General features: G+C 46.9%; 1 protein-coding gene across 1 annotated transcript in view; it reads left to right on the top strand.

The window, feature by feature from the left end:
- The window catches only part of ITGB5 (integrin subunit beta 5), a 114,041-nt gene that overhangs the window by 46,282 nt on the left and 53,660 nt on the right, over positions 1–14,099 (top strand). The window contains exon 6 of the mRNA XM_028504562.2: positions 13,429–13,590. Within this exon, the coding sequence (XP_028360363.1) occupies positions 13,429–13,590 (162 nt within the window). The remainder of the gene's footprint in view (positions 1–13,428; positions 13,591–14,099) is intronic.

Below are 14,099 nucleotides of genomic sequence, written 5' to 3'. Positions count from 1 at the left end.
CAGATGCAACACAGCAACCTGCTCGTAAACGTTACATGGGCCCGTGTGCGGTTGCTCACGTTTGACTGCCAGTGATGTTGGACATCGACGGCTGATAGTTCCTCCAGCAAAAACAGGAAACTCATACGGTTTGGCCTTCGGCGCTCCAGATGTTTCTCTTCTGCAGTTCAGAGGGACTCGCCTGAGTCCACGCTGGCTCTCGGGCTCGAGGTGGATGACTTAGTCCTGAGTCACAGGCTGAGATTTCTTTTCCCCAAGGAAAGAAATACTAGACTTTTGCCCTCAAGTTTAATCACAGAACAGATTTTTAAAAAAGATTTATTTTTGTTACAAAATATGGATGGAAGCAAGAAAAACAAACTACTAATGAGAACACATTTATTGTTATAAAGTGACAAAAATAGGCTTGCATGCCAGTATGATAGGGGAAGCTGCCCAGAAATCTAGCCTTGGTGTTCACTGTGTGCTGCTTGGCCTCCAGACCTGCCGTGGGGACTGCCCCTGGCCGGGCAGGTCAGCCTCCTCTCTTCCCTCCCTCCTCTCCTCTTCCAACCTGTCCTCTCTCTCCTTGCTTGCCTGGAAGGCGAAAGTACATTGTTTTATCAGGACTTTCCAACAATTTATTGTGTCCTTACTGCGTGCAGGGTGCCACTTTAGGAGCTGTGAGGGATGGGTGGATGAGGGCCACGGCTCCTGTCCCCGTGAACATCGTTTCAGCAGGAAGACCCCTGCCCATACAGCAACCCGGGTACCAGCTGAGTGCACAGATTCTGTGGAAGGTCTGGCCCCTTAGGGCACAGTGTTCGAATCGTAATGTTCTTGTCCTTCAGGGGGTCACCTTGGTCCCTTTGCCCCCTATGTTTGCCTAGAGGCTCTGATGCTGCTGATGTTACTGGTTACCATTGCCCAGAAGCTTTAAGAGAACAGGCTCTATGCCAAGCGCTCCACAGAAGTTATTTTAGTTAATCCTTTGAAGGTGGCTCTACTGTCTCCTTTTGATGAAAAAACAAGCCTAGAGAGGTTGAGGAGCTTCTCAAAGCTCTTACAACTGGACATTAGAGTGCCTGTGGCAGGAAGGAGAAGTGGGAGGTGTGAGCATCCAGAGAGAGCAAAGTGCTCATCTGAGGAGTCATTCCGGTTTCCCATGTGACCCAGTTTGCAACCCATAGACCAGGACTGACTCCGCTCTGGGGGGAGATGGTTGCACATGCTACTGTGTACGGGAGCTAAGAGTTTCCTGTTTATCAGAAAGTTACAACAGCTCTGGCAGCCTTCAGGATTTTCCAGGGAGACCGCTAGTCCTAACAGCTCCGTGTGCTGATGGAGCCCAGCTTTTGTTCTGTAGTAACCCTTTCTCGCCTATCTTGTGTTGTTCTCAGCAGTGCACCCTCTAAGCTGCATCTGTGATTGGCCATCATGACCATGAACTCTACCATGCATACTCATTTGTGTGCCAAGTTCAGCTTGCTGTGAGCTGGTACCTAAAAAAGCTTCCCTTGGCTCCCGATGGCTTCCCCATGGAGTCTCCAAGTCCAGGAGGGGTGGACAGCTGTACAAGAGGACCAAGGACAGACTAGAGGTGGGAGGGAGAAGGCTAAAGCCTGTTCTTGCTCCTCTGGTCTTCCTTTGTCAGATGTTGTAGCTTCTCAGTGTGATTCCTTCCAACCCCAGAAACCAAACTGCCCACCGGCTGGAGGCCATGTCTCCAAACAGAGAAACCACATCCTTATTCCCAGTCCTCGTTTCTCTCCTCCCTTGCTGCATACTGTCCGGAGCCAGATGTTGGGGGTGGACAAGCCAACAAGCCTGTCTTGCCCTTGGGAAGAGTCAGTTTTTGTTTTCTTTTAATTTCATTTATTGATGTTTAGAGAGAGAGAGACATCATTTTGTTGTTGACTTTTTTGCCTTAACTTTTTATTTTTTTAATGATGTGTTATTGTTGTTCAAGTACAGTTGTCTCTATTTCCCCCCAACCTTACCCACCGCCCTACCCCTCCCCTCCCCACCTCCCACCCTCAATCCTACCCCCCTTTGGCTTTGTCCATGTGTCCTTTACACATGGCCCTTGACTGCCCTTCCCTTATTTTCCCCCATTATCCCTCTCCCCCTCCCCTCCGGTTACTGTCAGTTTGTTCTTTCTCTCAATGTCTCTGGTTGGTCCACTTCTTAATGCACTCATTGATAGATTCCTGTATGTGCCTTGGCCAGGGGATTGAACCTGCAACCTTGGCAAATTGGGATAATGCTCCAACCAACAGACTTACCCGCCCAGGGTGGGAGGAGCCAGTTTTTAATCTGTCTTTTCACAGGCTGGAAGGCCCCATCTTCCATCTCCACTCTGCTTCCCCTTTTCATGGACCCAGTCCCCTTCACCATTTCAGTGTCCCACATATTCCGGGCTGACGTGCAGGCCCGCCACACCCCAGCCCTGCAGGACCGCCACCCCCCAGCCCTGCCCTTGCTCCTTCCAGTCCTCCACCCTCTTGAGCTTGTGTCAGACAGGCCTGTGGCCCTGTCACTATCCTTTCTGCATTCCCCATTAGTTTTCTCACATCTCAGCGCATTATAGGTGGTTCAATGAAATGTTTTCACTTAAGATAACCTCCTAGGGCCCTGGCTGGTGTGGCTCAGTGGATTGAGTGCCAGCCTGCAACCAAAGGGTTGCAGTTTGATTCCCAGTCAGGGCACATGCCTGGGTTGCAGGTCAGGTCCCCAATAGGGGGGCATATCAGAGGCAACCATACACTGATGTTTCTCTCCCTGTCTTTCTCCCACCCTTCCCCTCTCTTTAAAAAGAAATCAATACATAAAGTTTTAAAAAAAACCCCACTTTTTAGAACTTCTTATATTAGATGTTTAAATGATGGTGTTAGATTTCAGAGCACAGTAACTAGCTGGGGAAACTGAGTGAATTGCAGACATCATGAGGGAGGTTTTTCGGTCCCCAGCCCCGGGTCTGTCTGTTTTCACTCGCACCTTCCTCTGTGAGTGTGGAGTGCGTGCCAGGCAGTGCTTCTGCTTACTCTGGGACTAGGCTCTGCACCCCGCTCTTCCCTCAGCTCCAGATCTCCGCTGCTTTCTGAGGACAGAGCAGAGTTCAGGCAAATTCTCTGCTGAATTTCCACTGAGAAAGTTGTCTCCAGCCCCAGCCCTGGTTAGGCTGGTTGGTTCCCACAAAACTAGAGAGTCTGCTTCTTGTGATCTAGATGGACTTGGAGATTGTGGGTGTGGGTGTTCCCCAGCTACTCATTACTCCTGACGCATATATCCAGAGTCCGTGGATGGCTGCTTTGCACACAGCATGGCCACCTACCCACTTATCTGGCTCACCTGGATCAACCAGCTGGAGTAAATGTGGGTCACAGGGCACTTCGCTCCGGGGTGGCAGAGTGCAGGCTGGCAGCCAGCAGGGAGGTGAGCCTCGGCCTGCACCTGCTCACCAGCTGTGTTTAGGAAGGGCAGGGGAGGCGTGTGGTGCTGCCCGGAGGCTCCAGCCCGGCAAGGTCATGGGAATGGACAGTAAGAGAGAACCGATAGCTCGGGACTGGACAGATGCTGTTGGGAGGCCAGGGCAATTGCTGAAAAAGATAATTCCAAGGTTTCTAGAGCAGACATTTGATGGTCCCACTGTCAGAGGTGGGACATCCTGAGGGGCAGTTCATTTGGAAGGAAGTTGGTGCAGCAGCTTCCAGCGAGTTGAGTTTGAGTAATGGCACAGATCCGGAAGTAAAGCTCAGGAGAAAAATCAAGTGGTAGGAGGTGCAATTAAGAGTTATCCACGCATTCCGGAACTACTATAAAGGACACATGGACAAAACCAAGGGGGAGGGTGGAAGCCAGGGAGGGAGGTGGGTTTGGAGAGGGTAGAGGGGGTGGGGAGAAAATACAAACAACTGTAATTGAACAACAATAAAGTGATTTAAATTTAAAAAAAAGTTATCCAAGCAGATGCACAAACTTGGATAAATCTCTACAGGGGACCTTTGATTTACCTTTGACTTCATGTAACTGCTGGGAGAGAAAATGGCACCAGCAAGCAGCCAGAGCGGACTGGGGGAACTGGACGGTGCTGTGTCCCTGGAGCGGAGGGCAGGAGGGCTCGGAGGAGGCCCTGGTGGGCAGCAGAGAGGCCACGAGAGTGAGGCCCAAGGATGTCTGTGGGGCTAGTGAAGAACCTCGGCACAAGGTTCTCAGCCTTGGGTGCACAGCAGACTCACCCAGGGAGCTTTAAAAACCTTGGTGGCAAGGCCTGCAGGTGAGCCCAGGTGTGAGAGAACCTCTGGGCACCCGTATAGTTAAAGCTCCCTAGAGGGGCCTCGTGCGCTGCCAGGACAGAGTGTGAGGCAGGGAGAGGGGACTGAGATCCACTGCCCGGGGGGCAGAGAGAGAAGTCAGATCACAAGGAACCAAAAAAGGAAACAGAGGCAATAAATCTGCTGGTCTTGAGGGAGGGAGAGAGAACATATAGGAGACTGGCAGAGTATGAGTCAAAAGAAGGGTTATTAATAGTGAGTCCTGAGTAGATTAGATTTGTGGGCATGTGGAAAGGAAGCAGAGGAGAGACTGACCACCGAACAATTTCTCCAAAGAGGGTGGGCCGTGGGGGTGGTGTTCCTGGGGGAGGGAGGAGCACTCCTTCATTGAGATCAGAGGGGAGGCCAGGAGGTGGCCCCCTTTATTTTCGAGGCATTCTGGCACAGTGGAAGCAGACCTCGTGAGAGACTGGGACAGATGAGAGGGAAATCCCGCTACCTTCCTCTCTGCTGGTGACCAAAAAGGTGAGGTTACCTGCTGGAGCCAGTCTGGGAGCTGGAGAGCCGGCACAGACCTTGCGGTGAACTCAGTGCAGACTGGACCAGCGAACAAAGACAAGCGAAGCGGGTGGCAGCCTTGGCCTGACTGAGCCCAGCGTGTTCCCGGGCCGCCTGCCCCTGACGCTTGCGTCTGAGGGCTGACTCTGTCATGTTGAATGAAACTGGCTTTTAAAAGATGTTTTTACTTAGAGACATGGAGACAAGGGTAGGTGTTTTAAAATTTTTTCTTAAAAACAGTTTCTACAGAAAGAGAATATATTCCATCTGAAAATTCAGAAAATGCTGGTACGCAGGAGCGAAACATCACCAAAAACCCTACACCCCGAAGAGAAGGTGGCGTGCTCCTGGATGACAGACTGGGGTCACAGATTTTCAGTCCCTGGAGATACCGATGACAGAAACTCTTTGATAACTTAACAGGGGGAAACTGAGCTGGGTGTTCTCTGTGTATCATTTTGCTTAATCCTCCCAAGAGCCCTGTTTTAATGGGTACTGGTGTCATCTCCTCTTAGAGCTGAAGAGCTGGAGCTGGGAAAGGGTAGGCTGGTCGCCGGGAGAGGTCGGCCAGACGTCAGCCTGCGGCCCTGACTGCATGGCCCCAGGGCGAAGGGCAGGCAGGCTGGCGTGGTTTTCCCAGCACTGACTAAGCCTCCGTCTGGTCATGTGATTTATTATATTTAAATAACTTTCTGAGCAAACCAAGCCTTAAAAAAAAAAAAAGCTTTATTGAGGTATAATTGATGTATCATAAACTACATGTGTCAAAAACGTACAATTTTAAAGTTTTGACGTACATACACACCTGTGAGATATATCTACCACAGTCAAGGTAATGAACGTGTCTTTCTCCCCACAACGGGTATTTGTGCTTCTTTGTCATTTCTCCCTCCGCACCTCTGGTCCCCTTACCCTTGGCAGCCACTAACTTCCTCTCTGTCACTACCCATTGCATTTGCTAACATTTTGTAAGTACAGTACTTAACTCTTTTTGGCCTGTCATATTTCACTCAGCCCAGATGTTTTGAGATTCACCTGTGTTGTTGAGTGTTCCCACTCATTCATTTGTTACTGAGTAGTAGTGTATTGCATGGGTGTACCACAGTTTGATTACTCATCTGTCTATCGATGGACATTTGGGTTGTTTTGTATATTTATAGTTTTTGCTTATTACAAATAGAAGTACCATAAATCTTTGCATTCAAGTCTTTGTATAACGTATGCTCCCATTTTTCATAGGCCAGTACTTAGGAGTGGGATGGCTAGGTCATTTGGTAGGTGTTTAACTTTTTTCCTTAAGATTTTATTTATTTATTTTTAGAGAGAGGGAGGGAGGGAGGAAGAGAGGGAGAGAAACATCGATCGCTGTTGCCTCTTGCAAGCTCCCCGACTGTGGGCCGAACCCACAGCCTGCCCTGTGCCCTGATTGGGAATCAGGCCGCTTGGCCACACCGGTCGGGGCAGGTGTTTAACTTTGCAAGAAACTGCCTGTTTTCCAAGGTGTCAAGCACCATTTTACATTCTTACTGGCAGTGTTTGGTAATTTCATTTCCTGCACACCTCCGTCAACATTTGGTGTGGTTAGTCTTTTGGATCTTTTAAAATTGAGATATAATTGGCATAACATTATATTAGTTCCAGGAGTACAATGTAATGATTTGATATACACTGCAGAATGATCACCATAATAAATCCAGTGAACACCTGCCACCACACAGTCACAGAATTTTTTTAGGCTGTGACAACTTTTAAGAGGCACTGTCCTCGCCACTGTCCGATATGCGGAACGCTGTTATGAAGTGCAGTGCCATGCGGTACATCACGTCCCCACGGCCCATTTATGTCATATCTGGAAGTTTGTGCCTTTTAGCCCCCGCACCCACATTTCTTCCTTCCTTTCTTTTTTGAATTTTAGCCATTCTGTTAGGTGTGTGGTGGAATCTCATGGTGGTTTTCACTAACGCAAAGCTTTAAGCTCTTCAGTGTGCCGTACTTCCTGGTCCCTGCAACAGCTGGAGCCTCACATATCAAGTAGTAAAAGCAGAAGTGAAGAAATGTAAAACTGTTACTAGTCTTAGAGTAATAATTATAGATCTCTCTTTAGTTCTTTTTATGTGCTATGTACTTTTGAATGCATTACTCCTAAACCTAGCATCAGCCCTGCAAAGTCGGGTTATCACCATGTTATATACAGATGGCAAAACTGAAGGTGAGGTGGCTGGCTCCAGGTCTCGGAGTGAGGGGAAAACAGACACTTGAACTCGGCCTCTTCTGTTCCAAAGCATGCTGGTCCCAGTGCTATTCTTCTTCTTCTTCTTTTGATAAAAAATAATTCATTTTCCCACTATTGCCCTCTGCCCCAGACATGGAATACAAAACTTAAGACTTCGAAACAGACAGCTTTGCTGACTAGGCAGACAGTAGGGAAATTATTTTGAATATAAATTCTTTGTGGAGTCACCACATGTAAAATCTCCAACTCCCAATGCCTGGGTGAATAAATAAGCCTGTCCTGACTCATTCTCTGCAGCCCAACCTCCGGGCCAAGTTTGTTAACATCACTTACATAACAAGGGTCCACTCAGAGAAAACAGAATTTATTATTGTTATGCAACGACACTGTTCATTTGTGGAGCTATTTCCATTTCAGATTCAACAAGCATTTACTTAGGCTGTGGCAGCCATTTGTTGAGAGCTTACCATGGACTTTCATGAGTTACCACATTCATTACACACACACACCCCTTCCTCTCTCCCTGTATGACTGGGTAGTTCAGCTTTGTGGATACGAGACAAGAGATCTGAATCTGGCTTCTTGGCTCCTTACTAGTTCAGTGAGCTTGGGCGAGTTCTTAATGTCTCTGCTCTCATCCACAAGATGGCAATACACATGTCACCTACTTCACAAGGGTTGCAGTGAAGGTTGTGTGGGATGAGGGTGGTGATCAACACATGTTAGGTATCATTATTCCTATTTTACTGACAAGGAAAACACTTTTGAGGTGTTACGTAATTTAATCAAAGCTACACAGGTCATCAGGGCCAGCAACAAAATTCACGTGCTCATCTTCAGGCTCCCAGGTTCCATGTTCGGTCTCCTCGCCACCACCCTCCTGTAGGTCCCTGTAAGTCCCTCGAGAAGCTGGCGTCGAAGAAAAGGATGCCAAGACAGGTAAATGACAGCCAACATTCAGAGCCCAGTCTTGTAAAAGTGGCGCTTGCTTGTCGCAGACAGTTTGGAAAAAAGAAAAAGAGATTGGCCATAATCTTAACCCCAACCCCATTATGGTGTGTTTTGTCTCAGTCTGTCTTACTGTCTTTTTGGAGAAAGTGATGCTTGTTTCCTGTGTAGTTTGCAGTTGCAGTGCTGTATTTTTCACTTTATATGGTACATGTTTACACCTAATTTTATACATGATTTCTAATGGCCATAGAGGAGTTATCTCTATTTACTTAACTGCTCCTGAATAATAGGATGTTCACGTCTTTTCCGTTTCATCACTATTAGTAAAAATGCTGCTGTGCATTTTTCAGATTACTTCTGGCAGAGCCCTCTGAGGTACAATTACTGAGTCAGTAAGGTTTTTTATTTTTAAATCAGGATTATTGAGGGATAATTTACAGAGTAAAATTCACCCTTTTTGGGTATAAAGTCTTTAGCTGCCCCCACAATTAACATATAGATTATTTCCACCCCCAGAGTTTCCCGGTGCCCCTGCCGTCCCCCCTGCCTGTACCCTCAGACCCTGGCAGCCGCCCATCTGTGTTCCGTCCCTCCCTTCCCATCTCTCCCTGAATGTTGTGTGAATGGAATTGCCTTTTGAGTCAGGTGTTTTTCACTTAACACAATGCTTTTGAGATTCATGCAACGTGTGTATCAGTAGTTTGTCTCTTTTGTTACTGAGTGGTACCCCGTGTACGACAGCGTGTGTGTCCGCCCACCATGTGATGGGCGTTTTGGGTTTTCCTAGTTTTTGGTTATTATGAATAGATGCTGTAGTACTCACACAGAGTTTTCGTAAGTTTTCATTTCTCTTGGGTAAATACCAAAGAGTGGGATCACTGGGTTGAATGATAAGTATGTATTTGACTTTGTAAGAATTCATTTTGTGGTTCTCACCAGCCATTATGAGAGTTCCACTGTTCCACATCCTCACCATCACTCGGTGTTGTCAGGGTTGGTTGGTTTGTCATTGGAATTGCTACCTGATGGCTCACTCATTGTGGTTTTAGTGGGGTTTGCTTAGTGACTAATGACGCAGAGGATCCTTGCATGGGCGTATTTGCATTCCTATCTGGTGAAACGTCTGCTCAAGTCTCTATCTCTCTAAGTTCAATTATTTGTTTTCTTATTACTCACCTATGAGAGTTTTATGTATTTTTGACAAAAGTCCTTTATCAGGTGGGGTTTTTTTGTAAATATTTTCTCCCAATCTTTGCTTTGTCATTTCATTTTCTTAATGGTATCTGTCGAAGAGCAGATGTTTCTAATTTTGTTGAAGCCCAGTTCATCTATTTTTTAATCCAATGACTGTCTTATCTAAAAACTATTTTCCTAAAAAGGGCACAAAGGTTTTCTTTGGAAGTTTCATAGTCCTGGGTCTCTGTCCCACTTGGAGTTAATTCTTCTACTTAGTGAGGTATATAGGTTGAGCATTTTTTTTGCTTATGGATGTCTAATCAATCCAGTACCTTCTGCTGAACTGACCATATGTGTGTGGGTCCCTTTCCGGTCTCTCTGTCCTGTTCCACTGTTCTGTGTCAAGTCTGTCAGGACCACACTGTCTTGATTACTATAGCTTTACCGTAAATCTCAACCTTAGATCATGAGTCCCTCAACCTTGTTGTTCTTTTTCAAAGCTGTTTGGCTAGTGTCTGTTGTTTGCCTTTCCCTATACATTTTAAGTCAGCCTGCCATTTCCTCAGAAAGGTCTTTGGGGCTTTCAGTTGGGATTGTGTAAAATCTGTAGATGAGTCTGAGGAGAAGTGACCTCTCAGCAACATTAACTCTTCCAGTCCATGAAAATGATCTCTCTGTCCATTTATTTAGGTTTCTGATTTTCTTTAAGGTTCTTAATACACCTTGTAAAATTAAAGGTTGGCCTTCTCTCAGTGCATTTATGTCAGAGCTGTGCTAAGACAAAGAAATAATGGCCCAAGTGAAAGAACAGAACTCCAGAAAAAGGGCTAAGCAAGGAAGAGATAGCTGGCGTATCAGATGCACAGTTCAAAACACTGGTAATCAGGATGTTCACAGAAATGATTAAGTACAGTTGCAAAATGAAGGAAGAAATGAAGGCTATACAAAATGAAGTAAAGGAAAATGTACAGGGAACCAACAGTGAATGGAAGGAAACTAGGGCTCAAATCAACAATGTGGACCAGAAGGAAGAAAGAAACATTCAGCCAGAGCAGAATGAAGAATCAAGAATTCAAAAAAATGAAGAGAGGCTTAGGAACCTCTGGGACAACTTTAAATGTTCCAACATCTGAATCATAGGGGTGCCAGAAGGAGATGAGGAAGAGCAGCAAGTAGAAAACTTACTTGAAAAAATAATGAAGGAGAACTTCCCCAATCTGGCAAAGGAAACAGACTTCCAGGAAGTCTAAGAAGCTCAGAGAATCCCAAAGAAGTTGGACCCAAGGAGAAACACACCAAGGTACATCATAATTATGTTACCCAAGATTAAAGATAAGGAAAGAATCCTAAAAGCAGCAAGAGAAAAGGAGACAGTTACCTACAAAGGAGTTCCCATTAAACCCTCAGCTGATTTCTCAAAAGAAACCTTACAGGCAAGAAGGGGCTGGAACGAAATATTCCAAGTCATGAAAGGCAAGGACCTACATCCAAGATTATCCAGCAGAGCTATCATTTAGAATGGAAGGGCAGATAAAGTGCTTCCCAGATAAGGTCAAGTTAAAGGATCTCATCATCACCAAGCCCTTATTGTATGAAATGTTAAAGGGACTTATCTAAGAAAAAGATGATCAAAACTATAAACAGTAAAATGACAACAAACTCATAGCTGTCAACAACTGAACCTAAAAAAATGCAAAAACAAAAATAAATTAACCAAACAACTAGAACAGGAACAGATTCACAGAAATGGAGATCATGTGGAGGGTTATCAGCAGGGAGGGGGAAGAGTGGAGGAAATGGTACAGGGAATAAGAAACATTAATGGTAGGCACAAAATAGACAGGGAGAGGTTAAGAATAGTGTAGAAAATGGAGAAGCCAAAGAATTTATATGTACGACCCATGGACATGAACTAAGGGTGGGGAATGCTGGTGGGGGGTGGTACAGGGTGGAGGGGAATAAAGGGGAGAAAAAAAATGGGACAACCGTAATAGCATAATCAATAAAATATACGTTTAAAAATAAAGCATTTATGTTAGGGTGTTTAGCACATTGCCTTGCCCTGCTGGATAAGAAAGTCACATTTTTCTTGCAGAAAACGTTGCTGGATTGTACTCTCTTGATTATGCTTTATCTGCCATGCATTTCACACCCCCCCCCACACACACTTCATGGATTATAATTATTGCATTTTTAAAAAAGTTTTAAGCTGTTTATCAAACTATAATGTACCTATACAGAACTTTACATAAAAATGCGTTTCAGTAAGTTTTCACAAGGTGGAAATACCAGGTCAAGAAACAGAATATTACCAATGACCCAGAATCTCCTCGTGACCTCTTCCTTTACTCCCTACTTCCCCACTTCCCACCCCTGCCCCACCCCTGCCCCAGCCCTGCCACCAGTGGGAACCATGGCCTAAATTTCTAATACTATACGTTAGTTATGTCGTGGCTCAGCATTTTATTGCTGTAAGGGACCCCCAAATGTGCCCAGCCTCCTCATTTTGTCTTTGCTAGTGCTTAGATGACCACCCACCTCTCCCCACTTCTGCCTTATTTCTTCTTCCAGCTTTCTTGAAGGGTCTTCCTCACCCTCTCAGCTTGGGTTAAGTTTCATGCACCCTGGAAGCCTTTGTCTGTCTGCTCCGTTTCTCCCAGTTGCCACTGACATTGTCTTTACCTTCGTTAGCATATCCATTTGACTGTAAGTTCTTTAAGTTACAAACTACTGATATATAACAAGTTTGGTGAAGTCCAGTTCATCACTTTTTTTAATCCTAAGAACTGTCTTGTCTAAGAAATCTTTGCCTAGACTCAGTTCCTCCACTGGGGCCTTGCTGGCACACAGCAGGAGACCCGTAAGTGTACCTGGGATGAATGCTTGAGGGTCACAGAACCGGATTCCCTAAAGGTCAAGTCCCTTCCTCACAGCAGGCCTCCTGGCTGCCAGTCCTCACTGGCCTCTTTTCAGACCCCTTTGTCCCTCGTGTTACTCTTTCTGTATTTTTCAAAAAATGTCCATGCTGCTTTCAGAGCAAGTGAGAAAACATCACAGCTCATGAAGGCTGTTTCATCCATTATTATCGTGATGAGGAAGAGAGAGAGGAGGAGGCCCTCAGTCCCTCGTCTGCCATAAGAATACAGCCTCAATTTCAGTGTCCAGTGTGCGTGTGGGCTGACGGCTCCCAACAGTGTTCAAACCCTTCATGTGTTTGCCTGCTACCAGCGTGTTTTAGGATGTCCTTTCACTGTTCATAAGACGGCAATCGTATATCTGTTTCTGTTGCTCTGTATCAGGCTCTAGCTGTTCCTAGTGCAGTGTTGGGGCCACAGTGGCTGAATATGAGACATAGAGCCCTTCCATTGGGAAGCAGATGATGTTAGCTGTGTCTCCCACTGAAGAGTGGGTACATTTTGTATAGTGAAGCTGTAAAGAGAAAAGAGCTGCCCTGGCTGGTATGGCTCAATGGATTGAGTGCTGGCCTGCGAACCATAGGGTCGCAGGTTCGATTCCTAGTCAGGGCATATGCCTGGGTTGTGGGCTAGGTTCCCAGTAGGGGGTGTGTGAGAGGCAACCACACATTGATGTTTCTCTTCCTCCCTTCCCCCTCTAAAAATAAATAAATCTTTAAAAAGAGAGAGAGAAAAGAGCTTATTTGATTTGAACTAAAGTGCCAAAGTGGTTCAGTTAACGAGTGGTTCAATTAATGATGGGAGTGGCTTACACCTGCCAGCATGAATGGCCAATTTTTACCGTCCTTAAAAGACAGACCTGTCTGTGGATCATTTGAGTGCTCTATTCTAAGCAACTCAGTCTAGTCTGGGGCCTGAAGTGTTCACTTACCCATCATCCTTGACACGCCGGCCCAGGCATGTTGTGAGATGTCGGGGTGGGATAAAGGCTGTTCTGGGGACGGAGTAATCAGGGAAGCTGGAAGGGGAAGCAGCCTGGGTGTAAACTGAAAAGAGCTGGGGGAGACTGTGATGGGCTGCAGGGGGTGTTCCAGGCACTGGGCCAGTATGAGCCAAGCCTGGGGGTCTCCTCATGCATTTAGGGCTCTCTGCCCAGGCTGGTGTCTTCTGAGCTCTGTGGGATTCCTCTCCAGTGGCTTTACATGGGTCCCCAGGTACACAGGGGAATGCTCCTCATTTACACCGTGACCCCTGGAGATGAGCCAGGGCCTTGTCTGAAGCCCTGGGCAGGCTTGGGCAGTGCCCAGAAAGGCTTTGCACGCATCAACCCTCTGTTCCTCAGGAGAAGATTGGCTGGCGAAAGGATGCCTTGCACTTGCTGGTCTTCACGACGGATGACGTGCCCCACATTGCACTCGACGGGAAACTGGGGGGCCTGGTGCAGCCGCACGATGGCCAGTGCCACCTGAACGAGGCCAACGAGTACACTGCGTCCAGCCAGATGGTGAGGGGGTGAGGGGGTGAGGGCCGGGACCCCAGTGCTGCCCCGTGACCCAGCCCATGGTCCCAGGGCTCACTGGTGCTGAAATCCTCGTCTGGCCTCTGCTCACGGACTTTCCCAGCCATTCGGGGGATTGGGTTTCATTATTCCATCTTCTCCAGCTGGGCTGCCCGAACTCCTCATTGCCTTGGAACGTTGCTGAGGGATTTCTGTCTCTGGCCAGTCTTTCTGCCTGTGCCTCTAAATGGGAGTGAGTGTTCCACTGAGGGAAGGGGTGATCTGGGAGACAGGGTAAGTCTCCAGAGATCAAGAGATCTCCAGAGATCAAGACTGGGATAGAAGTTGCAGGGCAAGCCAAGCCGAGGCAGAACTTCCCGACTTCTGGAGACGGGCTCCCCGAGGAACGGCCTTGTCAGTGTCTGAAGGGGGCTGAGGGCATCCCGCATGGGATGGGCGGCCATCTCAAACATGTCAGACGAGCAATAGATGGACCAGGGAAAGGAATTCCTACA

The sequence above is a fragment of the Phyllostomus discolor genome, chromosome 2 (assembly GCF_004126475.2).
Source record: "Phyllostomus discolor isolate MPI-MPIP mPhyDis1 chromosome 2, mPhyDis1.pri.v3, whole genome shotgun sequence".
Classification (NCBI taxonomy): domain Eukaryota; kingdom Metazoa; phylum Chordata; class Mammalia; order Chiroptera; family Phyllostomidae; genus Phyllostomus; species Phyllostomus discolor.
This window is presented reverse-complemented; position numbering and strand designations above follow the sequence as displayed.